Raw genomic sequence first — 26962 nt, forward strand, 5'->3', positions numbered from 1 at the left:
ACTAAAGTCAAGATATACTATATCCACCGCATTTCCCTGATCAACCCAGTCAGTGATTCAGTCATAGAAGGAAATTAGATTAGTCTAGCATGACTTGTTTGTTAGAAACCCATGCTGGCTCTGGTTAATTACTCCCTTTTCATTCAAGTACTTGCATACATGCTGTTTAATAATTTGTTCAAAGATCTTTCCCGGTATAGAGGTCAGGCTCACAGGCCTGTAGTTTCCTGGATCCACCTTCTTCCCTTTTTTGAAGATAGGGACAACATTTGCACTTTTCCAATCTTCTGGGACTTCTCCTGTTCTCCAGGAATTTTCAAAGATTATGGCGAGTGGTTCAGCAATTACCTTTGCTGCTTCCTTTAGTATCCTTGGATGTATTTCATCTGGACCTTGAGACTTGAATTTATTTAAGTTAGCTAAGTGTTCCCTCACCATCTCTCGGCTTATAGTTAACCTGCATTCTTTTATTTCCCCAATAGCACAGGCAAGATCTGTTGATGTTCCATCTACTTTCTGAGAGAAAACAGATACATTTGTGAGATTACTTAGGCAAAGGGCTGCCAGCATGTTGGCACCATTGTTACACACGACCCTGCCTGACTTTAGATAGTGCAAGGTCATCACATGACAGATCTTTGTTCATGTGGCTGTGCTCACCCTAGACATATGAATTTAAGGGCAGCATGTTGGCTTTTAGCACCTACAGCACTGCATGGAGGCTTGATTTATTCACATACCTATATCCATATGGATATAAGATGACAAAGTTCTGCTGTGTCATCTTATTTTTGCTATTCAAGCTCATACTATGACATCAATCATTTCTTATAAAGGGAGTTTCTTCTGGCTGGCTAAGTTAAACGTCTAAGCTGTTATGCTAGACTACACCCATATCTAGAAACTTAATATGAAATATCTGTGTGTAGCTGTAATACAAGTTTGATCATTAAAAAAAAATACAAAGATGGATTAATGTCCTGCAAGTCTTGGGGGTACCATGAAATGTGAACCACCAGTTTGGCTTTATGACCAACTTGCAGGACATTGACCCAGTGTGCTGTTAAGGATATGCAACACCCCTGGTCAGGGTTCCTGAGGTACGTTTTGGTGGTCCAGTGCACCCTGCCACTGACAGCACTCTGCAACAACAGTGGCACATTACTCACATGGCACTGCAGAGCAGGGATGGCTTTTTGGGAAAAGAAATGGGAATCTGGTACTGTGGGTTAGCATCATTTTGCAGAAAGTGTTTGTGTCCACAGGCTTGAATGGCAGCATTTCCATTGCAAGCAGCTGTGCAATGCTATTGTATAGGTTCTGTGCTCGTGGATGGTTGGGGTGGAATTTTTTATATAGCTGGAGAATGGAGGCATGGCTGCTGACCTGGGACATGCTAGAATATGGGGTAGATGTTGGTGAATGCTGATGGAGAGGTGATGGTGGCGGCTCATTTGCTGCTCTCCATTTCCCACCCCTAGCTCTGAAGCCTGCTGCCTGATCATCAATTGCTAAGTATAGAACTGAAGCAGGCATACTGCTGCCCTACACAAAACTGCCTTTCTGTGCTCAGAGGCTACTGCATGAACCTGGAGAGAAATGGAGGAAGAGGAAGCTACAGAAAGCAGCGGAAGAGGGAGCAGGATGAGACAGATTCTTTGCCCTCTTGCCCAGATGGGCTCTCCAAGGCAGCTGGTGGGAGTTAATGTGGATGTTCAAACTCATTGTGTTGAGGAGGTTGTTCACATTATTGCCATGTTTTAAATTGTTACCGCAGATCTTACAGATGACCGCTCTTCTGTCATCACCTGCAGTTTCAAAGAATGCCTAGTCTGCAAAAATACTGTGGGCAGACCTAGCTGTAGGTCTGATGTTGCTGTTATGACTAGAAGTAGCTGAGGGTGTTGGCTATGCCCTTTTGTTTTTCGGCAACACCCTACTGTCTTGTCATGGTGCTGCATTGCAACGTCCTCCTCCCTCTACAAGCTGTTATGATGATTCTCCCTGCTTCTCCATGCTAGATCGAGCACTTCATTCTCTTCCACCTCCTCTTCCTCTTCGTCGTCCTTCTCCTCTGGAGTGGACTCTATGTAACTCTGGGGACCAGGAACTGGCACTTCTATTACTGCATCCCCCTGAGTACATATGTCCTGTGGAGGGCCAACAGTTTGCATTGACCCACTTTCCTCTTTAGGCTGCCTGCACACGGGCGGAAATCCCGCGGCGGGATTATCTGCGGGTTTTACGCCACTGAAAGCCTGCATAGGAGTGCATTACAATACGCACTCCTATGCAGACGGCCGCGGTTTGGCCGCGCAAAATGTCGCGCGGGAAACAAGCCGCAGCATGTCCTATTTCTGTGCGGGGCTCGCAGAGCCTCGCACAGAAACGTCACACACCTGGCCGCCGGCTCCAGTCTGCGCATGGGCCGGCTGCCCGGCAGCCGGCACATGAAAGAGCCGGGCCGCCAGGCGCGGGTAAGTACGCGCTCCTCCCTGCAGGCGCTGGGGTCGGGTCTCGTGGCGAGAATTCTCGCCGCCGGATCCGACCCGCCCGTCTGCAGGCGGCCTTATGCATGCAAATAATTTGTAGTTGCTGGACTCGTGACTGTGCAATGTCTGAGGCCACTGACACGCACTGCATGTATTAGCTTTTTCTGTGTTTGTGTTTTTTTGCTTGTTTTTTTTAACCTCGAAACGTGCTGCACCTGCTGCTATTGCATATTTTATACTTCATTTTATGTTTTTGTATGTTATTAGTCTTTTATTTGTCAAAAGTTATTTGTCATATTAAAATAACTGAAGTTGGACACCTCTTCTAATGGGATTGCTTTCCTGACTGATTCTAATGCATTAGTTACCGTTAAGGGGGACTCCGGGATATGAGACCTCCCTCAGAAGTAAGTTTCTTAAACGTAGTCTAGGTATTTTTTTTATCCTATTCCTTAGAGCACAGGACTTATCTTTTACCTTGTGTTTTGTATTGTTATTCCTGGATCACTAAACGTGGTATCTGGTGTGTGGACCAGCTGTTCTCCATTTTGTGGTGGATGTACAACATGCTTAGGCTGGGTTCACACAGGGTGGATTTGCCATGGAAATTCCGTTCAGGATTTCGCCGCAGCAAATCCGCTTGCGGCCGCTAAGCCCGGGGCTAGCCAGCCATGTGGATGAGATTTGTCAAAAATCTCTTTCACGCGGGGGACGGCCAATCCATCGCAGCAAAGCCGGCTCTGTGGCGTGGATTTCCCCGCTGCAGCATGTCTATTCTATTTTTTTTTTCTGTTGAGGCGGCGCTCATTTCTATGGGAGCGCTGGCCACAATGGAAAAGCATGCAGCCAAGCTGCTCCAAAACCCACCGCTAAGTGTCGTGGGTTTTGAAGCAGTGCTTTCCTGGCAGAAATCTTGCGGTTTTTCAATTTGGCCAAACCGCAAGATTTCCAGCGGGATTCTGCCCTGTGGGAACCCAGCCTTAAGGATGGAGCATCATTCAGTGGTCTCTGGGACGTTGTCTATATGTCAACCTGCATATCCTTTAGTTAGGTTGCATACACCAGGTAAGTCCCCATATAAATTTTTTTCAAAATAATTTGCTAATTCTATTACCAGGTTTCTATCACAGTGCTGTCCTTTCACTGTATTTCAATTTAAAAAAGATATAGACAATAGAGCAAGTTCAGAGAAGAGTTACGAGGATGGTTAAAGGTTTGGGGAATGCAAAAAAGAAGGCTGAGAGGAGACTTAATAGCCGTCTACAAATATCTGAAGGGCCGTCACAATGTAGAGGGATCAGCCCTATTATCATCTGCACAAGGGAAGACTAGAAACAATGGGATGAAACTGAGACAGAGATTATATATTAGACAGTGAGGGGGATCAATGAGTGAAATAGGTTTTTTGGTTTCCATCTGGCTTTTGCATTTGGGTGGCCTGACCCCGACAAGGGTATACTTAGTGCTGTCGGTGGGAACTGCTACATTTTCACTGAGTGAAACAGCTTGCCACAGGAGGTGGGGAGTTCTCCATCAATGGAAGTCTTCGAACAGAGGCTGGACAGATATCTGTCTGGGATGATTTAATGATCCTGCACTGAACAGGGGGTTGGACCCGATGACCCTAATGAAACTGCTGCTCATATGCAAGATGAAGGACACATTTGGTGACATCAGCAAGGTGCTCTGGATTCTGATTGGCTTCATCCTGATCTCAGTAGCAGGCATTTAGAGAAATTCGACTTTTGCATGATTTTTGCAAAAATTGGGAGAGACACAATTTAATTTGCCAAGAATCGGGTCAATTTTATTGCCTGGCTGATCAAGACGAATAACACTAACAGAAAAATTTTCTCACCCACACACCAATAACATCATAAGGGTAATACATCAGGAGCTCATGTACTTAATAAGGGGGGGAAGTAGTAATTCTGTGGTTTCTAATATTTAATGACGTTATGCAGTAATTACAAAATCCTTTTCTAATAATTCATGAACATTTCTCTAGGTGAGAAGCTCCTGGGTGGTTCCATAATGGACAATGTGCATACTCCATTTCTTTTTATATTCTGTTTGCCTACCTTGTATGTGACTGTAAATCCCATAACTTCTCCTCACTGCATTGTTACTTGAGATTTTTACTTCACACGTATAATTCCCAGAATCCTTCTGCTGAACAGAATGAACTTCATACTTATTAGACAAATTGAATCCCTGAACCTCCTGTCCATCTCTGTAGAATGCAAACTGCAATCCTGTATGATAAATGTGTGGACTAAGAGTTGAATCACATGTCAGGGTCATCGGATCCCCTTCATACAATTCACTGGTTACAGTAATATTTGGGTGTGAGAAGGGCTCTAAAAGTGAAAGAGACAGATGAGAAATAAATCATAGAGAGGGATTTTACACTTTGCCTAAAACTCCAGGGGGAGAAAGAAGATCTCACATGTAGAAGACATAACCAGCGCCCATCCTCACCTTCTATCTGCAGTAACCGCTCTGCACTTCTCTTCCTCACTTGGCCATCTGTAGTTTCTACCTCACATGAATACTTCCCAGAATGCTCCAGCTGAACATTGCAGACTTCATAGATATAATTTATACTGAAGTCCTGAACAATCCGTCCTTCTCTGTAGAAAGCAGATCGTAGTTGTCTGTTCTGTCTGGCAGGAGGGAGACGGGTCTCACATGTTAAGGTCAGGTTATCATTTGCAAAAATTAAGTTCAAGGTCACATTTATTGTTGGAATCATGAACAGCTCTAGAAAAGGAACACAGTGATAATATATTACTGGATAGAGTAAGAAAGCAGTACAATCATCATTACCAACAATACATTTACATCTATATACATAAAGGTGAAAGCCCTCACTTACTGACTGACTCGCCACAAATTCTCTAACTTCCTGATGTTGTACAAACATGAAATTTGGCGCAACCATTCTTTAGGTTCTAAATAGGAAAAGTAAAGGGGTCACAACCTGATTATTCAATGTTAAGTGCAAATGTATTGGCACCCCTATGTAATGTAATTTCCTGGTGTCGTACAAACGGGAAACTTGGCACAACCATTTTTTAGGTCCTAACTAGAGATGAGCGAATGTACTCGTCCGAGCTTGATGCTCGTTCGAGCATTAGCGTGTTCGAGATGCTCGTTATTCGAAACGAGCACCACGCGATGTTCGAGTTACTTTCACTTTCATCTCTGAGACGTTAGCGCGCTTTTCTGGCCAATAGAAAGACAGGGAAGGCATTACAACTTCCCCCTGCGACGTTCAAGCCCTATACCACCCCCCTGCAGTGAGTGGCTGGCGAGATCAGGTGTCACCCGAGTATATAAATCGTCCCCTCCCGTGGCTCGCCACAGATGCGTTCTGACAGAGATCAGGGAAAGTGCTGTCTTGCTGGAGTTGCTATAGGGAGAGTGTTAGGAGTATTTTAGGCTTCAAGAACCCCAACGGTCCTTCTTAGGGCCACATCTAACCGTGTGCAGTAGTGTGGAGGCTGCTTTTTGCAGTGTTGCACATTTTATTTTTTTTTGTATATCGGCCGTGCAGAGCATTGCGTTCTGCAGTAATTATACATAGTCCAGGGCCAGTAGTGGTGGTGAGGCAGGGACAGAAGACATATTTAGTGAATATAGGCAGTGGGCCTTTCCAAAAACATTTGGGAAAAAAAATCTATTTGGGCTGCCTGTGACCGTCCTCAGTGTACTGGGTCTGTGCTGGGGGTAGTTGTCCTAATTCATACGCAGCCAGCTAAGTGTTACAGCAGGCTTGCGCAAAATTCTTTCCTGGCTCTGTGTTGCCTGTTACATCACCGCTGTATTCCAGTCCACAGTGCAACAGTCTGCAGTTATTTTACATAGTCCAGGGCCAGTAGTGGTGACGCAGAGAGAGAAGACATATTTAGTGTATATAGGCAGTGGGCCTTTCGAAAAACATTTGGGAAAAAAAATCTATTTGGGCTGCCTGTGACCGTCCTCAGTGTACTGGGTCTGTGCTGGGGGTAGTTGTCCTAATTCATACGCAGCCAGCTAAGTGTTAGAGCAGGCTTGCGCAAAATTCTTTCCTGGCTCTGTGCGTTCCATAAGCGAAGTCAGCCTCCAACCACAGGCCAATAAGCGGCACATTTAATTACAGCGTTCTGTTTCTGCACTACTGGTAATACAGCATGCTGAGGGGTAGGGGTAGGCCTAGAGGACGTGGACGCGGGCAAGGACGCGGAGGCCCAAGTCAGGGTGTGGGCACAGGCCGAGCTCCTGATCCAGGTGTATTGCAGCCGACTGCTGCGGGATTAGGAGAGAGGCACGTTTCTGGCGTCTCCACATTCATCTCACAATTAATGGGTCCACGCGGTAGACCTTTATTAGAAAATGAGCAGTGTGAGCAGGTCCTGTCGTGGATGGCAGAAAGTGCATCCAGCAATCTATCGACCACCCAGAGTTCTGCGCCGTCCACTGCTGCAACTCTGAATCCTCTGGCTGCTGCTCCTCCTTCCTCCCAGCCTCCTCACTCCATTACAATGACACATTCTGAGGAGCAGGCAGACTCCCAGGAACTGTTCTCGGGCCCCTGCCCAGAATGAGCAGCAATGGTTCCAGATCCTCTCCCACTGGAGGAGTTTGTCGTGACCGATGCCCAACCTTTGGAAAGTTCCCGGGGTCTGGGGGATGAGGCTGGGGACTTCCGGCAACTGTCTCAAGAGCTTTCAGTGGGTGAGGAGGACGATGACGATGAGACACAGTTGTCTATCAGTGAGGTAGTAGTAATTTCAGTAAGTCTGAGGGAGGAGCGCACAGAGGATTCGGAGGAAGAGCAGCAGGACGATGAGGTGACTGACCCCACCTGGTTTGCTACACCTACTGAGGACAGGTCTTCAGAGGGGGAGGCAAGGGCAGCAGCAGGGCAGGTTGGAAGAGGCAGTGCGGTGGCCAGGGATAGAGGCAGGGCCAGACCGAATAATCCACCAACTGTTTCCCAAAGCGCCCCCTCGCGCCATGCCACCCTGCAGAGGCCGAGGTGCTCAAAGGTCTGGCAGTTTTTCACTGAGAGTGCAGACGACCGACGAACAGTGGTGTGCAACCTGTGTCGCGCCAAGATCAGCCGGGGAGCCACCACCACCAGCATGCGCAGACATATGATGGCCAAGCACCCCACAAGGTGGGACGAAGGCCGTTCACCGCCTCCGGTTTGCACCGCTGCCTCTCCCCCTGTGCCCCAACCTGCCACTGAGATCCAACCCCCCTCTCAAGACACAGGCACTACCGTCTCCTGGCCTGCACCCACACCCTCACCTCCGCTGTCCTCGGCCCCATCCAGCAATGTCTCTCAGCGCACCGTCCAGCCGTCGCTAGCACAAGTGTTGGAGCACAAGCGCAAGTACTCCGCCACGCACCCGCACGCTCAAGCATTAAACGTGCACATAGCCAAATTTATCAGCCTGGAGATGCTGCCGTATAGGGTTGTGGAAACGGAGGCTTTCAAAAGTATGATGGCGGCGGCGGCGGCCCCACGCTACTCAGTTCCCAGTCGCCACTACTTTTCCCGATGTGCCGTCCCAGCCCTGCACGACCACGTCTCCCACAACATTGTACGCGCTCTCACCAACGCGGTTACTGCCAAGGTCCACTTAACAACGGACACGTGGACAAGCACAGGCGGGCAGGGCCACTATATCTCCCTGACGGCACATTGGGTGAATTTAGTGGAGGCTGGGACAGAGTCAGAGCCTGGGACCGCTCACGTCCTACCCACCCCCAGAATTGCGGGCCCCAGCTCGGTGGTGGTATCTGCGGCGGTGTATGCTTCCTCCACTAAACCACCCTCCTCCTCCTCCGCAACCTCTGTCTCGCAATCAAGATGTGTCAGCAGCAGCACGTCGGAAGCAAACGGTGTCGCGCGGCGTGGCAGCACAGCGGTGGGAAAGCGTCAGCAGGCCGTGCTGAAACTACTCAGCTTAGGAGATACGAGGCACACGGCCCACGAACTGCTGCAGGGTCTGACAGAGCAGACCGACCGTTGGCTTGCGCCGCTGAGCCTCCAACCGGGCATGGTCGTGTGTGACAACGGCCGTAACCTGGTGGCGGCTCTGCAGCTCGGCAGCCTCACGCACGTGCCATGCCTGGCCCACGTCTTTAATTTGGTGGTTCAGCGCTTTCTGAAAAGCTACCCACGCTTGTCAGACCTGCTCGGAAAGGTGCGCCGGCTCTGCGCACATTTCCGTAAGTCCCACACGGACGCTGCCACCCTGCGCACCCTGCAACATCGGTTTAATCTGCCAGTGCACCGACTGCTGTGCGACGTGCCCACACGGTGGAACTCTACGCTCCACATGTTGGCCAGGCTCTATGAGCAGCGTAGAGCTATAGTGGAATACCAACTCCAACATGGGCGGCGCAGTGGGAGTCAGCCTCCTCAATTCTTTACAGAAGAGTGGGCCTGGTTGGCAGACATCTGCCAGGACCTTGGAAACTTTGAGGAGTCTACCCAGATGGTGAGCGGCGATGCTGCAATCATTAGCGTCACCATTCCTCTGCTATGCCTCTTGAGAAGTTCCCTGCAAAGCATAAAGGCAGATGCTTTGCGCTCGGAAACAGAGCCGGGGGAAGACAGTATGTCGCTGGATAGTCAGAGCACCCTCCTGTCTATATCTCAGCGCGTTGAGGAGGAGGAGGAGGAGGAGCATGAGGAGGAGCATGAGGAGGATGAGGAGGAGGGGGAAGAGACAGCTTGGCCCACTGCTGAGGGTACCCATGCTGCTTGCCTGTCATCCTTTCAGCGTGTATGGCCTGAGGAGGAGGAGGAGGAGGATGATCCTGAAAGTGATCTTCCTAGTGAGGACAGCCATGTGTTGCGTACAGGTACTCTGGCACACATGGCAGACTTCATGTTAGGATGCCTTTCTCGTGACCCTCGCGTTACATGCATTATGGCCACAACGGATTACTGGGTGTACACATTGCTCGACCCACGATATAAGGAGAACTTTTCCACTCTGATACCCGAAGAGGAAAGGGGTTCGAGAGTGATGCTATACCACAGGACCCTGGTGGACAAGTTGATGGTAAAATTCCCATCCGATAGCGCTAGTGGCAGAAGGCGCAGTTCCGAGGGCCAGGTAGCAGGGGAGGCGCGGAGATCAGGCAGCATGTACAGCACAGGCAGGGGAACACTCTCTAAGGTCTTTGACAGCTTTCTGGCTCCCCAGCAAGACTGTGTCACCGCTCCCCAGTCAAGGCTGAGTCGGCGGGAGCACTGTAAAAGGATGGTAAGGGAGTACGTAGCCGATCGCACGACCGTCCTCCGTGACGCCTCTGCCCCCTACAACTACTGGGTGTCGAAGCTGGACACGTGGCCTGAACTCGCGCTGTATGCCCTGGAGGTGCTTGCTTGTCCTGCGGCTAGCGTCTTGTCAGAGAGGGTGTTTAGTGCGGCTGGGGGAATCATCACAGATAAGCGTACCCGCCTGTCAACCGACAGGCTTACACTCATCAAGATGAACAAAGCCTGGATTTCCCCAGACTTCTCTTCTCCACCAGCGGACAGCAGCGATACCTAAACAATACCTAGGCTGCACCCGCGGATGGAAGCATCGTTCTCTATCACCATCAAAAACGGGGATCTTTTAGCTTCATCAATCTGTGTATTATATTCATCCTCCTCCTCCTGCTCCTCCTCCTGAAACCTCACGTAATCATGCCAAACGGGCAATTTTTCTTAGGCCTACAAGGCTCAGTCGTATAATTTTTCTAAACAATTTTTATACGTTTCAATGCTCATTAAAGCGTTGAAACTTGCACCTGAACCAATTTTTATTTTAACTGGGCTGCCTCCAGGTCTAGTTACCAATTAAGCCACATTAACCAAAGCGAGTAATGGGTTTCACCTGCCCTCTTGGTTGGGCATGGGCAATTTTTCTGAGGTACATTAGTACTGTTGGTACACCAATTTTTTGGGGCCCTCGCCTACAGTGTAATCCTAGTAATTTTTTGCCCACCTGCATTACAGCTGATGTTACATCAGCTGTGCTGGGCACTGCAATGGGATATATTTATGTACCGCCGGTGGGTTCCAGGGAGCCACCCATGCTGTCGGTCCACACGGAGTTGTAACTACATGTGTCCACTTCTAAAGAACCCCAGTCTGACTGGGGCATGCAGTGTGGGCCGAAGCCCACCTGCATTAAACATGACATTACCTCAGCTGTGATGGGCACTGCAATGGGATATATTTATGTACCGCCGGTGGGTTCCAGGGAGCCACCCATGCTGTCGGTCCACACGGAGTTGTAACTACATGTGTCCACTTCTAAAGAACCCCAGTCTGGCTGGGGCATGCAGTGTGGACCGAAGCCCACCTGCATTAAACATGACATTACCTCAGCTGTGCTGGGCACTGCAATGGGATTTATTTATGTACCGCCAGTGGCTTCCTTGCACCCGCCCATGCTGTCGGTCCACACGGAGTTGTAAGTACATGTGTCCACTTCTAAAGAACCCCAGTCTGACTGGGGCATGCAGTATGGGCCGAAGCCCACCTGCATTAAACATGACATTACCTCAGCTGTGCTGGGCACTGCAATGGGATTTATTTATGTACCGCCAGTGGCTTCCTGGCACCCACCCATGCTGTCGGTCCACACGGAGTTGTAAGTGCATGTGTCCACTTCTAAAGAACCCCAGTCTGACTGGGGCATGCAGTGTGGGCCGAAGCCCACCTGCATTACACATGACATTACCTCAGCTGTGCTGGGCACTGCAATGGGATTTATTTATGTACCGCCGATGGCTTCCTGGCACCCACCCATGCTGTCGGTCCACACGGAGTTGTAACTACATGTGTCCACTTCTAAAGAACCCCAGTCTGACTGGGGCATGCAGTGTGGGCCGAAGCCCACCTACATTAAACATGACATTACCTCAGCTGTGATGGGCAATGCAATGGGATATATTTATGTGCCATCGGTGGCTTCCTGGCACCCACCCATGCTGTCGGGCCACACGGAGTTGTAACTACATGTGTCCACTTCTAAAGAACCCCAGTCTGACTGGGGCATGCAGTGTGGGCCGAAGCCCACCTACATTAAACATGACATTACCTCAGCTGTGATGGGCAATGCAATGGGATATATTTATGTGCCATCGGTGGCTTCCTGGCACCCACCCATGCTGTCGGTCCACAGGGACTTCACAATAGGGAGTTGTACCTGCCTGTGTCTATGAATTAAAAAGCCCGGTCAGGTTGAGGCATGCAGTGTGGGCCGAAGCCCACCTGAATTTAATCTGACGTTAGCTCTGCTGTCCAGGGCACTGCAATGGGATACATTTATATACAGCCGGTGGGTTCCAGGGAGCCACCCATGCTGTTGGTGCACACGGAATTCCCATTGCGGAGTTGTACCTGCCTGTGACTATTTATAAAAAACCGCGGTCTGACTGGGGCATGCAGACACCTTGACAGAATGAATAGTGTGTGGCACATAGGTTCCCCATTGCTATGCCCACGTGTGCAGCTCCTGATGGCGGTGGCACAGGATTATATTTCTCATTGCTTCTGTACAGCACTGTGGGCTATCGCCCCGCCCCTTTTAAAGAGGGTCGCTGCCTAGCCGTGCCAACCCTCTGCAGTGTGTGCCTGCGGTTGCTCCTCATGGCAGACGCACTTATAAATAGACATGAGGGTGGTGTGGCATGAGGCCAGCGTGTGGCATGAGGGCAGCTGAAGGCTGCGCAGGGACAATTTGGTGTGCGCTGTGGACACTGGGTCGTGCAGGGGGGGGGGGGGGGGGGGGTTGGGCAGCATGTAACCCAGGAGAAGTGGCAGCAGAGTGTCATGCAGGCAGTGATTGTGCTTTGTTGGAGGTAGTGTGGTGCTTAGCTAAGGTATGCATTGCTAATGAGGGCTTTTCAGAAGTAAAAATTGTTGGGAGGGGGGGGGGGGGCCCACTCTTGCCGCTATTGTGGCTTAATAGTTGGACCTGGGAACTTGAGATGCAGCCCAACATGTAGCCCCTCGCCTGCCCTATCCGTTGCTGTGTCATTCCCATCACTTTCTTGAATTGCCCAGATTTTCACAAATGGAAACCTTAGCGAGCATCGGCGATATACAAAAATGCTCGGGTCGCCCATTGACTTCAATGGGGTTCGTTATTCGAAACGAACCCTCGAGCATCGCGAATTTTTCGTCCTGAGTAACGAGCACCCGAGCATTTTGGTGCTCGCTCATCTCTAGTCCTAACTTGAAAAAGTAAAGAGGTCAAAACTTAAAAACAATGCAAAGTGCAAAAGTATTGGCACCCCTATGTAATGTACCTAATTAAATTCTCTAACATCCCATTGTTGTACAAACATGAAATTTGGTACGACCATTCTTTAGATCCTAAGTAGGAAAAGTAAAGGGGTCACAACTCGATTATTCAATGCTAAGTACACAAGTATTGGCACCCCTCTATAATGTAAATTCCCAGTGTCATACAAAAATGAAATTTGGCACAACTCTATTATTTAATGCTAATTGTAAAAGAAGGTGCACTCCCATGTAATATAACTTCCCGGTGTCGTACAAGTGTGAAATTTTGCACACGCATTCTTTATTCCTAAATACGATAAATAAGGTCCTAAATAGGAAAAGTAAAGGGGTCCCAACTCAATTATTCAATGCTAAGTGCAAAAGTATTGGCACATCTATGTAATACACCTAATCTAATTCTCTAACTTCCCGGTGTCGTACAAACATGAAATTTGGCACAACCATTCTTTAGGTCCTAATTGGGAAAAATAAACTCAAAAATTCAATGCTAATTGCAAAAGTAACGACTTCACAGAGGGGGCAGTATAGAGTCAACTAGGAAATATAAGCCCAATTCACAGACGTGACTACCACTAAAAACGTATTTTATTAAATATATTAAAAAACATAAACTGGGCACTACAAAGACAACACACAGCAACCAGGTACCTCCAGACACAGATTCGTTATAGGAGGATAAGGACCTGGAGTTATTTGATACTTGATAAGCGATAAAAAAAAAATGTTTTATGATAACAAACAAAAACACTCTACCCAAGATGGATTCAAAAAAGCAAAGGATAATTCAATATAGGAGCCAAAAGAGCTGGTTTATTCTATGTGTAAACAAGGCAGGGTTACCATTTGGACTCTCACAACAATTGAGCGTCCTGAATTGTTATGGGTGTCGACAAGACAGGATCACCATCTAGGTATTCACTTATGATGATCAGTACTTGAGTAAGCCAGTACAAATACTCAGATCAGTACTAGAGTTGGTCAGTACTTATACTCTACGCGTTTCACCATTAATTTGTTGGATCATCAGGAGATACAGTACTTGAGTCATAGGTTCAAAGGTAGAGGGAATGAAAAATCCCCGAGAGAACATCAAACTAATATATAAAAAGCTGTATCTAAGATGAATACAGCAAAACTTGTGTAGTGATCAGGATAAATATCCTTATTATAGGAGAGTTCTATACTCTCAATTAGGGCATTAAGGTAACTCTTAGGGTTGGGGGCCTGCCAAAAGGTACCTCTAAACAAGGAAGCTTATCTTGTGTGCTAGCGGTTAATAGCTAGATGATATATGTAGGTACATAACGAGAGGTGTTTATTTCAAAGTATGCCCGTCAATACACGCACAGAGGTAGAGTAGAGCGTCCCCGAAAATATGGGGGGGTCACTGCTCTCAAATATCTGAGCGCTAGAGAGATGGTATAATGCTTGTCATGCACAAGTAGGATACTCAAAGTAGTTAGCGTATCGAGTTAGAATTTAGGTCATCAATATGGGGATAAGGCATAAAATTATGTCCTGATCTCCTGACCCAATTAATTGCACTTAAGCAAACAAGAATAGCTAAAGTGCTAGATTCCAACCCAAAGTGCTCGCATTAGAGGTCATTGGTGTGGAGGTATGACATTAATATAAGTCAAACTCTCCTGACCTAATTGTAGAAGCACTTTTAGATGTCCAAATTGCTTGCATAGAGGTCATTAGTATGGAGGTATGACATTAGTATGAGTCAAACTCTCCTGACCTAGTTGTAGAAACACTTTTAGACGCTGTGCATGCTCTCAAGATAGACAAGCCATAAAGCTAGTTTCCTAGTAGTTAGATTTCAGGCAAGCAACCCCAGCAAACCCCCCAGATATAGGGCTCAAGAGAGAGCAAAGAAAAAGGTATGACCCATCACCTTGATGGTAGGCTAGGGAATGCAATCTGGAGGTACCTGGTTGCTGTGTGTTGTCTTTGTAGTGCCCAGTTTATGTTTTTTAATATATTTAATAAAATACGTTTTTAGTGGTAGTCACGTCTGTGAATTGGTCTAATTGCAAAAGTATTAGCACCCCTATGCAATGTACCTAATCTAACACTTTAACTTCCCAGTGCCGTACAACCATGACATTAGGCAGGAGTATTCTTTAGGTCCTAAATACAAAAGTAAAGGGGCCACAACTTGATTATTCAATGTTAAGTGCATAAGTATTGCCACTGCTGTGTAATGTTCCTAATCTATTTCTCTAACTTCCCGGTGTCGTACAAACATTAAAGGGGTTGTCCCGCGCCGAAACGTTTTTTTTTTTTTTCAACCCCCCCCCCCCCCCCGTTCGGCGCGAGACAACCCCGATGCAGGGACCTAAAAAAAAAAACCGCTCAGCGCTTACCTTAATCCCCGCGCTCCGGTGACTTCTATACTTACCGGTGAAGATGGCCGCCGGGATCCTCTTCCTCCATGGACCGCAGCTCTTCTGTGCGGTCCATTGCCGATTCCAGCCTCCTGATTGGCTGGAATCGGCACGTGACGGGGCGGAGCTACACGGAGCCTGCATTCTGCACGAGCGGCTCCATTGAAGAGAGCAGAAGACCCGGACTGCGCAAGCGCGGCTAATTTGGCCATCGGAGGGCGAAAATTAGTCGGCTCCATGGGAACGAGGACGCTAGCAACGGAGCAGGTAAGTAAAAAACTTTTGATAACTTCTGTATGGCTCATAATTAATGCACAATGTACATTACAAAGTGCATTAATATGGCCATACAGAAGTGTATAGACCCACTTGCTGCCGCGGGACAACCCCTTTAAGTTTGGCAGGACCATTATTTAGCTCCTAAATAGGAAAAGTGAAGGAGTCACAACTTGATTATTCAATGTTAAGTGTAAATGTAAGCGCACCCCTACATAATGTGACTTCTTGGTGTCGTAGAAGTGTAAAATTAGGTACAAGCATTCTTTAGTTCCTAGATAGAATAAGTAAGGTCCTAAAAAGGAAAAGTAAAGGGGTCGCAACTTGATTATTCAGTGATAAATGCAAAAGTAAGTGTACCCATATGTAATGTAACTTTTGGGTGTTGTACAAGCATGAAATTTGGCACAAGCATACTTTAGGTCCTAAATTGGAAAAGTAATGAGGTCACAACTCGATTATTCAATGCTGATTGCAAAAGTACATGCACCCCTATGTAATGTAACTTCCCACTGTCATACAGTATATGTGTGAAATTTGGCACAAGCATTCTTCACGTCCTAAATGAGGAGAATTTGAGGGGTTGTACATTAGGCCTTGTGTGCCGCAGAGTGTTAAAACAGCAGAATGCAGTCCTAAGCTCTCACTCAAGACCTGAAGGTTGCAGGTTCAATCGCCGCATGATTCCAGTAACCGGCTCAAGGGTGACTCAGCCTTCCATCTTTCCATGGTTGGTAAAATGAGTACTCAGCTTGCTGGAGGATAATAAACAAATTACCTAAAAAGCGCTGCGGAATAAGTTGGCGCTATACAAATAACAACTCCCTTACCTTCTCCTTAATGTCCATCTACTGTAATGTTATATGGGGTAATGTGCTCCTACTGTAATAATATGAGGTAATATACCCTCTACTGTAATACTATAGAAAGCAATGTGCTCTCTACTATAATATATGAGGTAATGTCCTTCACAGTGTAATCATATACGAGATAATGTCCTTCCTACTATAATAATACATAAGGAAATATCCCCCTACTGTTGTAATAGCTGGGATCTGGATAAGAAAAGGTTAATATAAGTAAAATGACAGATGCCATAAAATGGAGTACGGAAGTGTCATGTCTGCTTTGTGCATGCAATAACTACACACTAAAATATAAAGTCTCTGGCCGTGTTCACACCACTAGGTACTCCCTGCAGTCCAAGGAAAAATAAACAAAGGAGGGAAACTTTTCCTAAGGGGAACTAGAGTGTGACAACCTCTGCCTACTAGTGGATGGCTCGCCCTGGTAAAGACACATCCACCCTCATGCCTGTGCCACTTACTAACTATAGCAAATGACAAAGGAACCCGTGTTCCCGAGGTTAAAGGGGTTGTCCCGCGCCGAAACGGATTTTTTTTTTTTCAACCCCCCCCCCCCGGTCGGCGCGAGACAACCCCGATGCAGGGAGGTAAAGAAAGCTTACCGGAGCGCTTACCTTAATCCCCGCGCTCCGGTGACTTCAATACTTACCGCTGAAGATGGCCGCCGGGATCCTCTGTCTCCGTGGACCGCAGCTCTTCTGTGCGGTCCATTGCCGATTCCAGCCTCCTGATTGGCTGGAATCGGCACGTGACGGGGCGGAGCTACACGGAGCCTGCATTCTGCACGAGCGGCTCCATAGAAGACAGGAGAAGACCCGGACTGCGCAAGCGCGGCTAATTTGGCCATCGGAGGGCGAAAATTAGTCGGCACCATGGAGACGAGGACGCCAGCAACGGAGCAGGTAAGTATAAAACTTTTTATAACTTCTGTATGGCTCATAATTAATACACAATGTATATTACAAAGTGCATTAATATGGCCATACAGAAGTGTATAGACCCACTTGCTGCCGCGGGACAACCCCTTTAAGGTAAAAGGGGGTTAAAGTTGGTGACTCCTGTGTCACTTTGATGCAGAGGGACAGGTGTATATATGTATATGTAGTAGTCCATTATGTTGTTCCGGAATTTGAAGATATCTTTCCAGTTTTAGATGTATATGTTGTATATCTTTAAATCTTCTCCAAGGCCGGCATACAAGATAATTCTATAGAGATGTTTATGTGCAGTGATTTGAAGTTGCTTAAAGGGGTTGTCTCGCGAAAGCAAGTGGGGTTAAGTACTTCTGTATGGCCATATTAATGCACTTTGTAATATACATCGTGCATTAAATATGAGCCATACAGAAGTTATTCACTTACCTGCTCCGTTGCTGGCGTCCCCGTCTCCATGGCTCCGTCTAATTTCGGTGTCTTCTTGCTTTTTTAGATGCGCTTGCGCAGATGGGTCTTCTCCCTTCAGCTCGGCAGCAGCGGCGTTTTGGCTCCGCCCCTTGTACGCGTCATCGCGTAGCTCCGCCCCCGTCACATGTGCCGATTCCAGCCAATCAGGAGGCTGGAATCGGCACGCCATGGGGCGGAGCTACGTGTCTGTGCAGGTTTCCGTACATGTGGTGTGAACACAGTCTTGCTGTAGATTTTTTATCATCTAGGATGAGGTAGGGCCCTAGGTTCCAGCACAGGGTCATCCCTATTGAGACGATCGCCCAACATGCAGGCAGGTTTTTCTGGGGTTAGTTGTCTCATTAGAGTAGGGACTCGTGAGACAACGAGAAGCCGTGAAGTCGGCTCGTGGGCTTAAGTATCTTGGCCAAAATATGAATGACTACCTCGTACATGCAATAGTTATTCCATCGGGCTAAGTGTGTAGGTACACAGGTGAGTGTTTTGTGCACTTGACAGACTTTGGTGTATGCCTGTAATCGAGTATGTAGTCCGTCTTTCAGTCATGCGGTTCTGTCTGGGTTCCATCTGAGTTAGCTTGTCAGTGAGTTCTGTCTAGATTCCTCAATTTGGTCATTTGGAAGATGTAACAGAGTCTTTTTGGCTTCCTGTCATCCGAGTTCTGTCTGAATTCCTGAGTTTAGTCGGTTATAAGACATAACAGAGCGAATGCGATTTAGGTGGAAGGTATGTGTGTCAACAGAATATAATTGTACTCTTGTGAGTATTAGGGTCGTAACAGGTTGTGGGGGAAATTACCCAGGACCCCAGCTTTGTGATATTATTTCAGATTCTACTGTTTCAGAGAAATCATTTCTTGTATAAGCTTTAGGCCTTGGTAGAATGTTAGCTTGACTTCACCAGCAATAAACCATAACTGGTGACTAGTCAGGCGATGGTTGAAAGTCCAGACATAAATTGATAAGAACAAACACATACCAGGTTACAGCTGATATAACCAATAAATTTACCTTAAAATAAAGTCATAAAGACAAACCCGTATAAGAAAACAGAATCGCTGAAGAATGGAAAATGTTAGGTATCATGATGGACTTTGATTGAACACGTGGCATTATTGAATAATGTAAACAAATATGTAATGTTTGGCTCAGAATCAACGTCACTTTAATTATATGATAGGTCTATAAAAGACCTCTTGTAACGCCAATAAAATCGAAGTAGATGAATTGTACATTCCATGCACATGTACGGTTTCTCTTCCTACCGATCGGTATAACTTAAACAATCAATGATGAGTACTCGTTACAATTTGGACGCCGGATGACATACTAAAGGGAGTTTTTTTTCCCCTGACACAGGTGGAGGTCATTTGTTTCATTTGATCCCCCTCCCCTGTGTGTGTGTGTGTGTGTGTGTGTGTGTGTGTGTGTGTGTGGTATGTCTTTCCATGTGTCCAGTTCACTATTTCATTGTTCTTTCTGAGTTTCTGTTTATCTGTATGTTAGAGAGTTCTTGAGTTTCTAAGTCCCTGAGTTGTGGTGTGAACTGGACATAGCAGAGTATGCGCATTTCAGGTGGGAGTTATGTGTAGCATTTGTTACGCTCTCCTGTGTGTGGGTTGTACATTAGTTCTTTTCCCTGTTCTTATTTATCATTCGCTTTGTTTTGCGTGTGCCGTGTGCATGCTCATGTGTGTGCTCCTGTGAAGTGCTAGGCTTGTATGGATAAGTCCTATATGTCTTTTTTCAGTCTGATTTATGTTTCTTTCTGCCTGTGATCTATCAGTGTGAACAATGAGGTGTTCTTTGGTCTGTTCTGATGTCTAGCCTCCTGGTGCTCTCCGCAGTGTCGTTGTTCCATGGACTGTCAGTTCTGATGTCTAGCCTCCTGGTGCTAGTCGCAGTCATGTTGTTCTGTGGTCTGTCAGTTCTGTTCAATGGTCTGCCAGTTCTGGTGTCTAGCTCCTGGTGCTATTTGCAGTCTCGTTGTTCCATGGTCTGTCAATCCTGTTCTGCTGCTGTCCGTTCTGTTCCATGGTTTGTCATTTCTGGCGTCTAGTCCCTGGTGCTATTCGCAATCCTGTTCTGTGGTCTGTCAGTTCTGTTCCGTGGTCTGTCTGTTCTGGCTTCTAGTCACTGGTGCTATTCGCAGTTTTGTTCTTATGTCTGTCCTTTTGCACCAGACCCCTGTTGTTGTTACCATGATGCCGGTCAGGGACGACGGGTGGCAGTGGCATGGTTCATGGCGGCGTTCTGGGATGGTGTTGCTCCCACGTTCGGGTCGGTGAGGAATGGCGCCGCGCTCCGGTGTGCGAGTGCAATGTGTGGCGCGTGCGCTCGTGTGCGCGCCTGCTATGAGAGGTGTGCGCTCTACCTCTGTGAGTTATAGTGGCTGGCTGGAAACTCCAGTCAGCCGGCTTGATTGGGCGGAGACTCCTGAATATAGTCTGGCAGCTGCTGATAGCAGTTGCCAGTTATTGGTTCCGTTCCCTGTGTGTCTGACTTCGGTCCTGCTCCAGTGGAAGTTACCTTGTCTCAATCCAGCTCTGCCTGTGTTCTGTGGTTTTCCTGTTGTGTTGGTTTATTCTATCGGCCTAGCCTGTCGGTAATAGTAAGTTGTCTTCTGCATAGGTATGGCGGTTCCTTCCTGTCCTGCCACTAGGAAGTGTAGGGTCAGTGTTGGCGGCCTGGACCTGTCCACCTTTGGAGCTACCTCCAGGAAGGGACATTGGCGTGGGTGAGGGTCAGGGAGTCCTGCGCCATGCGTACCTGTGCACTCTACTAGTACTGTAACATAATAACTGGCCCAAAAAATATTTTCCTGCGTTTTTTTGAGGTGGGATTCACGGTGTAAATGGAGTCCTACAATATGATTACCAGTCAGATTCGTAACCTGTCCGGGATAAGTCAGGACCTGTTGGGGCGTCTCAGCCATCATGAGCAGTGGTTGGTTGTGCCCGCTGATCCAGTACCTGAACCTAAATGCCCATTACCCAAGGTGTTCTTGGGGGACCGGAAAAAATTCTTTGTCTTCCGGGAGGCTTGTAAGTTGTTTTTTCACTTACAGCCTCGTTCCTCAGGGTCCGAGCCCCAACGGGTGGGGATTGTTATGTCTCTGCTCAGAGAAGGGCCTCAGTCATGGGCCTATTCTTTAACAGCTGATTCCGCTTGTCTGCAATCAGTATACTCTTTTTTTCATTGAGCTCGGGAATATTTTTGATGAACCCGATCATACAGGTTATGCAGTCAGTAAGTTGTTGGCTCTACACCAGGAGCGCCAGTCGGCAGAAGAATATTGCTCTAGTTTCAGGCAGTATTCAGGTGAATCTGCATGGAACGACTGTGTGCTCAAAGATTTGTTTTTGGTAGGCCTGTCTGACACAGTAAAAGATCTATTGCTATCCCATCTGTCACCCTCTACTTTGAATCAGGCTATAGAATTGGCAGTCAGAGCTGATCGTAGACTCAAGTCTAGAAGGGAAGCTAAGCTAGAGTACCGTCAAGAATGTGGTGCTAAGTCTCTGGCGACTTCTACAGCCTGTACCCCATTGTCAACCTCCAGAGCTGATGGTACGGAAGTGGACCAGTTGAGTCCTGAAGAACGGAGGCAGTTCCGGGTTTCAAACCAACTCTGTTTCTACTGTGGCAAGGCTGGTCATCGCATCGCGTCCTGCCAGGAACGGCAGATACGGAAGCAGCAGGAAAACTTCAGCTTCTAGGTGACTGTTGGGAGGGTCATCTAGGAGGTCAGGTGCTCCCTAAATTACTGGTGCCTTGTAGTGTGTCTTACAAGGCTTTTCACAGGGTGGGACAGGCATTTATTGATTCTGGGCCGGCCGCGAACCTTATCCATTTGCAGTTCGTAAGACCACTGTTATCAAGTTAGGTTAGCCGATTCACTTTACCAGTATCGATGCAACCCCTCTGTCCTCAGGGTAGTGTGTTGGAGGACACCAGAACTTCGGTTCTGGGTGGGCGCATTACATTCAGAAGTTATTTCATTTCTGGTCATATCGTTCTGGGATTGCCGTGGCTAAGGACGCACAATCCTCAGTTTGATTGGACTATTCTGGAGCTAGTTCGGTGGGGAGGGTTCTGTCAAGATCATCTAGTGCCTCTTACATTGTGCTCCACTGATACTATCACCGAAGGGACAAAAGGTTTCAATAGCGACTTATGGAATACCCTGTGAACCCTCCATGTGGCTGGCAACCCCAGCTCGTAGGCGAGTGGGTTCACCACACGTGTGATGGTAAACGGCCCCACGTAACGTGGCGACAGCTTCAAGGACGGGACCCGCAATTTGAGATTTTTAGAAGACAGGTATACCTTCTGTCCCACCCTGTAAGGTTCAGACACAGACAGACTCTTCCCACTACGCAACTGCATACGGGCCCCCACTGCCTCCAAGTTTCTCTGTACCTCTTTCAATACTCCCCGAAGCGTATCTGTGGCGTCATCAGCTGCCGGACAGACCGACGGAGTAGGGATTGCTGTAAGGAAGCAAGGATGCTGACCGTATACACAAAAAAATGGAGACACCCAGTGGAAGAACAAAGGCGGTTGTTTAGTGCAAACTCTGCCAACGGCAGGAACTCTGCCCACTGATGAGCCTTTTTGCTAGCAAACAACCGTAAATATTGCACTAAATCTTGGTTCTTCCGCTCAGTCTGACCATTAGTCTGCGGGTGGAATGCTGAAGAGAAGGAAAGCGACGTTCCCAGGTTTCTGCAGAAGGCACGCCAAAAGTGCGACACAAACTGAACCCCGCGATCAGATACAATATTTTGGGGAACCCCATGTAGGCGAATTATTTCCTTTACAAAAATCGTGGCGAATTCTTTTGCCAAGGGTAGCTTTTTTAACGCCACAAAATGTGCCATCTTTGAGAACCGGTCGACCACCACTAAGATAGTGGTGCACTTCTGGGATTCTGGTAGGTCAGTGATGAAATCTACTGATAAGTGCGACCATGGACTGGAAGGAACCGGTAGCGGTCTCAGAGGACCCTCTGGAGGACGCCGTCGACTGTTATTGCGAGCACAGACCGAGCAACCCCTCACAAAGTTGCGGATCTCCTGAGACATGCCTGGCCACCAGAAGTGTCTGGAACAAAGCTCCAGGGTCCCCTGGAACCCTGGATGCCCGGCGAGAACCGACGAGTGAGACTCATCCATGACTCTAGGGCGTAGGGTCTCTGGCACAAACCATCTGCCCTCCGGCACTCCCGAAGGAGCGTCCTGCTGAGCATCCTGTAGTTGAGGGACGAAGTTAGACTCTACAGCTGCCACCACCACGCCGGGGGCTAAGATATTCTCGGGAGTCATGGTCTCACTATCCGGTACCCCGAAACTCCGTGACAGGGCGTCCGCCTTCACGTTCTTCTCTCCTGGGATATATGTCATGACGAAATTAAACCTGGCGAAAAACAACGCCCACCTGGCTTGACGAGCTGTGAGTCTTTTCGCATTGGCGAGATATACCAGATTCTTGTGATCAGTATATACGGTAATTGAGTGTCTAGCACCCTCAAGATGGTGTCGCCACTCTTCCAGAGCCCATTTGATAGCCAATAATTCATGGTTACCCACGTCGTAGTTGCGCTCTGCTGAATTCAACTTCTGCGAAAAGAACGCACATGGGCTATACCCGGATCTCCCACTGACTTCCTGCGACAATACTGCTCCTGTCCCCACTTCAGATGCATCTACCTCAATGAAAAAGGGTAGTCGTGCGTCCGGCTGTATTAGCACCGGGGCAGTCATGAATGCCCTTTTTAGATGGCTAAAGGCCTCAAGGGCTGCAGGCGACCCCTTACCCAAGTCGGCCCCCTTCTTAGTCAGGTCAGTCAGAGGTTGAGCAATAACTGAGTAATTCCTAATGAATTTGCGGTAAAAATTTGCAAAACCTAAGAACCGCTGGAGAGCCTTGAGGTTGTCTGGTCTGACCCATTGGGAGATTGCTGCTACTTTATCAGACTCCATCTGAATCTCCGTGGGTGAGATTGCATAACCAAGGAAGGATATTTGTTTAGAACCAAATGTACATTTCTCTAACTTGACAAAAAGTTGATACTCGCGCAAACGGGTCAGGACCAACCTCAGGTGCCGCACATGTGAGTCCCAGTCAGGCGAGTACACCAGAATGTCGTCAAGATAGATGACCAGAAATACCCCCAGGAAGTCGTGAAAGACCGCGTTCATAAAACCCTGAAACACAGCGGGGGCGTTACAAAGTCCAAAAGGCATGACCAGACATTCAAAATGTCCTAACGGGGTGTTGAACGCAGTCTTCCATTCATCTCCCTCTCTAATGCAAATTAAATTGTAAGCCCCCCGCAAGTCCAGTTTGGAGAACCAGTGGGCCCCTACCACCTGATTCAACAAGTCAGGAATTAGGGGCAAGGAGCACTGGTTCTTCAGAGTGATTTTATTCAAGGCCCGGTAATCCACACAAGGCCTTAATGTCCCGTCCTTCTTCTCTACAAAGAAGAGACCTGCCCCGGCAGGGGACCTGGACGGCCGGATATGTCGGTTAGCCAGAGCCTCCGAGACATAGGACTTGAGGGCTTCATGCTCACGGCCTGACAAATTGAAAATGGCCCCCTTAGGGATGGGACTGTCGGGAATCAGATCAATACCACAGTCCCACTCCCTATGAGGAGGCAGAGCCTTAGACAGTTTTTTGGAGAATACATCCTGAAAGTCTGACAAATACTCCGGAATGAGCACCGTATCTGCGGAGCACACAGCTATGGTAGACAGGTGATTATGACAGGATGATCCACAATGAGTCAATTCCCGTGTGGACCAATCAAATTGGGGATTGTGCAGTGCCAACCAGGGCATACCAAGCACCACATCAACCGACATTTTTTCCATAACCAGAAAAGACAGTTCTTCCGAGTGGAGGATCCCCACCGTGAACTTTAACCTTGGGGTCCTCCATCGTACCAGGCCTGTAGAGAGAGGGGTAGCATCAATACTGGTAAAATGAATTGGCGTCTTCAGCGCCACAAATTCCGCCATCAGAGAACGGACAAAACACAGACTTATCAAGTTAGCGACTTCTCCGGAATCAATAAACGCTCGCCCTGACCGGGAAAAATCCCGGAATCTAACGTGACACGGTACCAAAAGTTTAGGAAGTACCTGAAGTCCTAGGCGATCCTCCCTGCAATCGCCTAGGACTCGGAGTTTTCCACCGGTTCCGGCTGCGAGCGTTGAGACCTCAGTGGGCAGGTTATCACCCGATGTCCAGCTTTCCCGCAGTAGAGGCAGTGACGATGCAACAAACGGATCCGGCGTCGCTCTTTGGGGTCCAGCGGATTCACCTCCATCGGCTCGGGCACAGAGACTGGTAAGGAGGAAGAGGGACCAGGGCAACCGACCTCCCTGATTCTACGGGTCTGCCTGTCCTGCTTCCTAGACCTGAGCCTCCTATCTGCCTTCACCGCTAGCTCCATAGCCTCCCTTAAGGACCCGGGAACGGGATGGGAAATTAACAGGTCTTTAACTGCGTCCGAGAGGACCTGCAGAAAAACGTCTTTCAGAGCGCTATCATTCCATGTCGTATCCCACGCATAACGTCTGAAGTTGGAGCAATAATCCTCCACACAAGACGACCCCTGCCGCAGCGCCAAAAACCGCGAAACCGCCAACCCCGCTCGGTCCGGTTAGTCGAAGATACCCCCGAGTTCCTGAAAAAAGGAGTCCACGGACTGCAGGCAGGAGGAACCCTCAGGGATGGAAAAAGCCCCCGCAGCAGGGACATTATCAGCCCGACCCTCTGAGCCTCCGACCCGGAAGAACGGGGGCGCATCCGAAAAAAACAGGCGACACGCCTGTCGGAAAACAAAAAACTTGTTCCTCTCCCCAGAAAACACCTCGGGAAGAGGGCACTTGGGTTCTGGGCTAGTTGAGGCGTCCGGCCCCTGCGACACCCCCCGCTGCTCCTGGGCGGATAAATCTTGGATCACAGGCACTAGGGCCTGCAGCTGGTTCGTGAGGGAACTGATCGCCTCCATGACAAAACAGTTTTTAAGGGCCAGTTATTATGTTACGGCACTCTGCCCCCCGAGCGCCAGGTGGGGTGCCTTGAACTTCCCGCACCCCACTGTCCCTGCCTACTTGCCTCGGCCCTGGCTAACCCCAGGCGGACAACTGGGCGGCGGTCCCTGCTCTGGCTAGGGACCTGGCGACTACCTAGATGGAACTTAACTAAACGGGGGACAGAGTGCCGACAGAAGAGGCAGGTGGAACAGACCAAAGGCAGAGTAAGGCTGGAGATGGAGCTCACAGGCAAACTGGAAGGACACTGACTAGCAACTAGAGCAGACTGAGACAGACCTGACTAGAGGCTAATAGAACCAATAACTGGCAGTGAGCTCAGGTCACTGCCAGCCTTTTAACTTAAAGCCTCCGCCCAGGGGCGGAGAGTGGGAGGAGCCGACTCTCCCACTGTTGCATATGGAAGGTGGAGGAGAGCGGGCGGCACCCTATGGGCGGACACGCCCACGCCGCTGCACGCTGGCTGCTCCACGCCGCCGGGAGCGCGGCGACAGCAGAACTCCGGGACGCCGGAGCCGACATCGGAGCGTCGCGCGCCGGTCACGGGACCCAGCGCCGCCCTGCATGGTAACAATGAGGCTCTTAAATCCTGTATTTCAGAGGCTTTAGCCAAGGAACATATCAGACCATCAAAGTCACCAGCTAGAGCAGGCCTGTTTTTTTTTTAAAAGAAAGATGGGTCTTTGCGGCCTTGTGTTGACTATTGGGCTTTAAACAATATCAGCATAAAGAACCAGTGCTCGCTCCCTGTGATCCCTAATCTGTTGAATCAGGTGGTGGGAGCACGCTGGTTCTCTAAGCTTGACCTTCGGGGGGGGGGGGGGTTAATCATACACATATTAAGTTTGGTGACGAGTGGAAGACCGCGTTCAGCACCCCGTTGGGGCACTTTGAGTGTCTGGTTATGCCCTTCGAGTTATGCAGCGCCCCTGTGGCTTTTCAGGGGGTTATGAACGCGGTCTTTCACGATTATCTAGGGGGTTTTGTGGTTGTCTATTTGGACGACATTTTGGTGTACTCGTCGGATTGGGACACGCATGTCAGGCATCTCCATTTAGTGTTAGAGCGGCTACGGGAGTACCAATTGTATGTTAGATTGGAGAAGTGCTCATTTGGGGTCAAACGAGTGTCATTTCTTGGGTATATCGTTAC

At 48.5% G+C, this 26962-nt stretch overlaps 2 protein-coding genes across 2 annotated transcripts in view; both read right to left on the reverse strand.

Annotated features, from left to right (window-relative positions):
- The window catches only part of LOC136571849 (Fc receptor-like protein 5), a 176070-nt gene that overhangs the window by 12130 nt on the left and 136978 nt on the right, over positions 1 to 26962 (reverse strand). The gene's annotated exons all lie outside the window — the stretch shown is intronic.
- The window catches only part of LOC136631698 (high affinity immunoglobulin gamma Fc receptor I-like), a 56181-nt gene continuing 33715 nt past the window's right edge, over positions 4497 to 26962 (reverse strand). Inside the window, exons 5-6 of the mRNA XM_066605986.1 lie at positions 4974 to 5255; positions 4497 to 4852 (exon numbers count right to left, since the gene is read on the reverse strand). Of these exons, the coding sequence (XP_066462083.1) occupies positions 4497 to 4852; positions 4974 to 5255 (638 nt within the window). The remainder of the gene's footprint in view (positions 4853 to 4973; positions 5256 to 26962) is intronic.

The sequence above is a fragment of the Eleutherodactylus coqui genome, chromosome 6, assembly GCF_035609145.1.
Source record: "Eleutherodactylus coqui strain aEleCoq1 chromosome 6, aEleCoq1.hap1, whole genome shotgun sequence".
NCBI classification, from domain to species: Eukaryota; Metazoa; Chordata; class Amphibia; order Anura; family Eleutherodactylidae; genus Eleutherodactylus; species Eleutherodactylus coqui.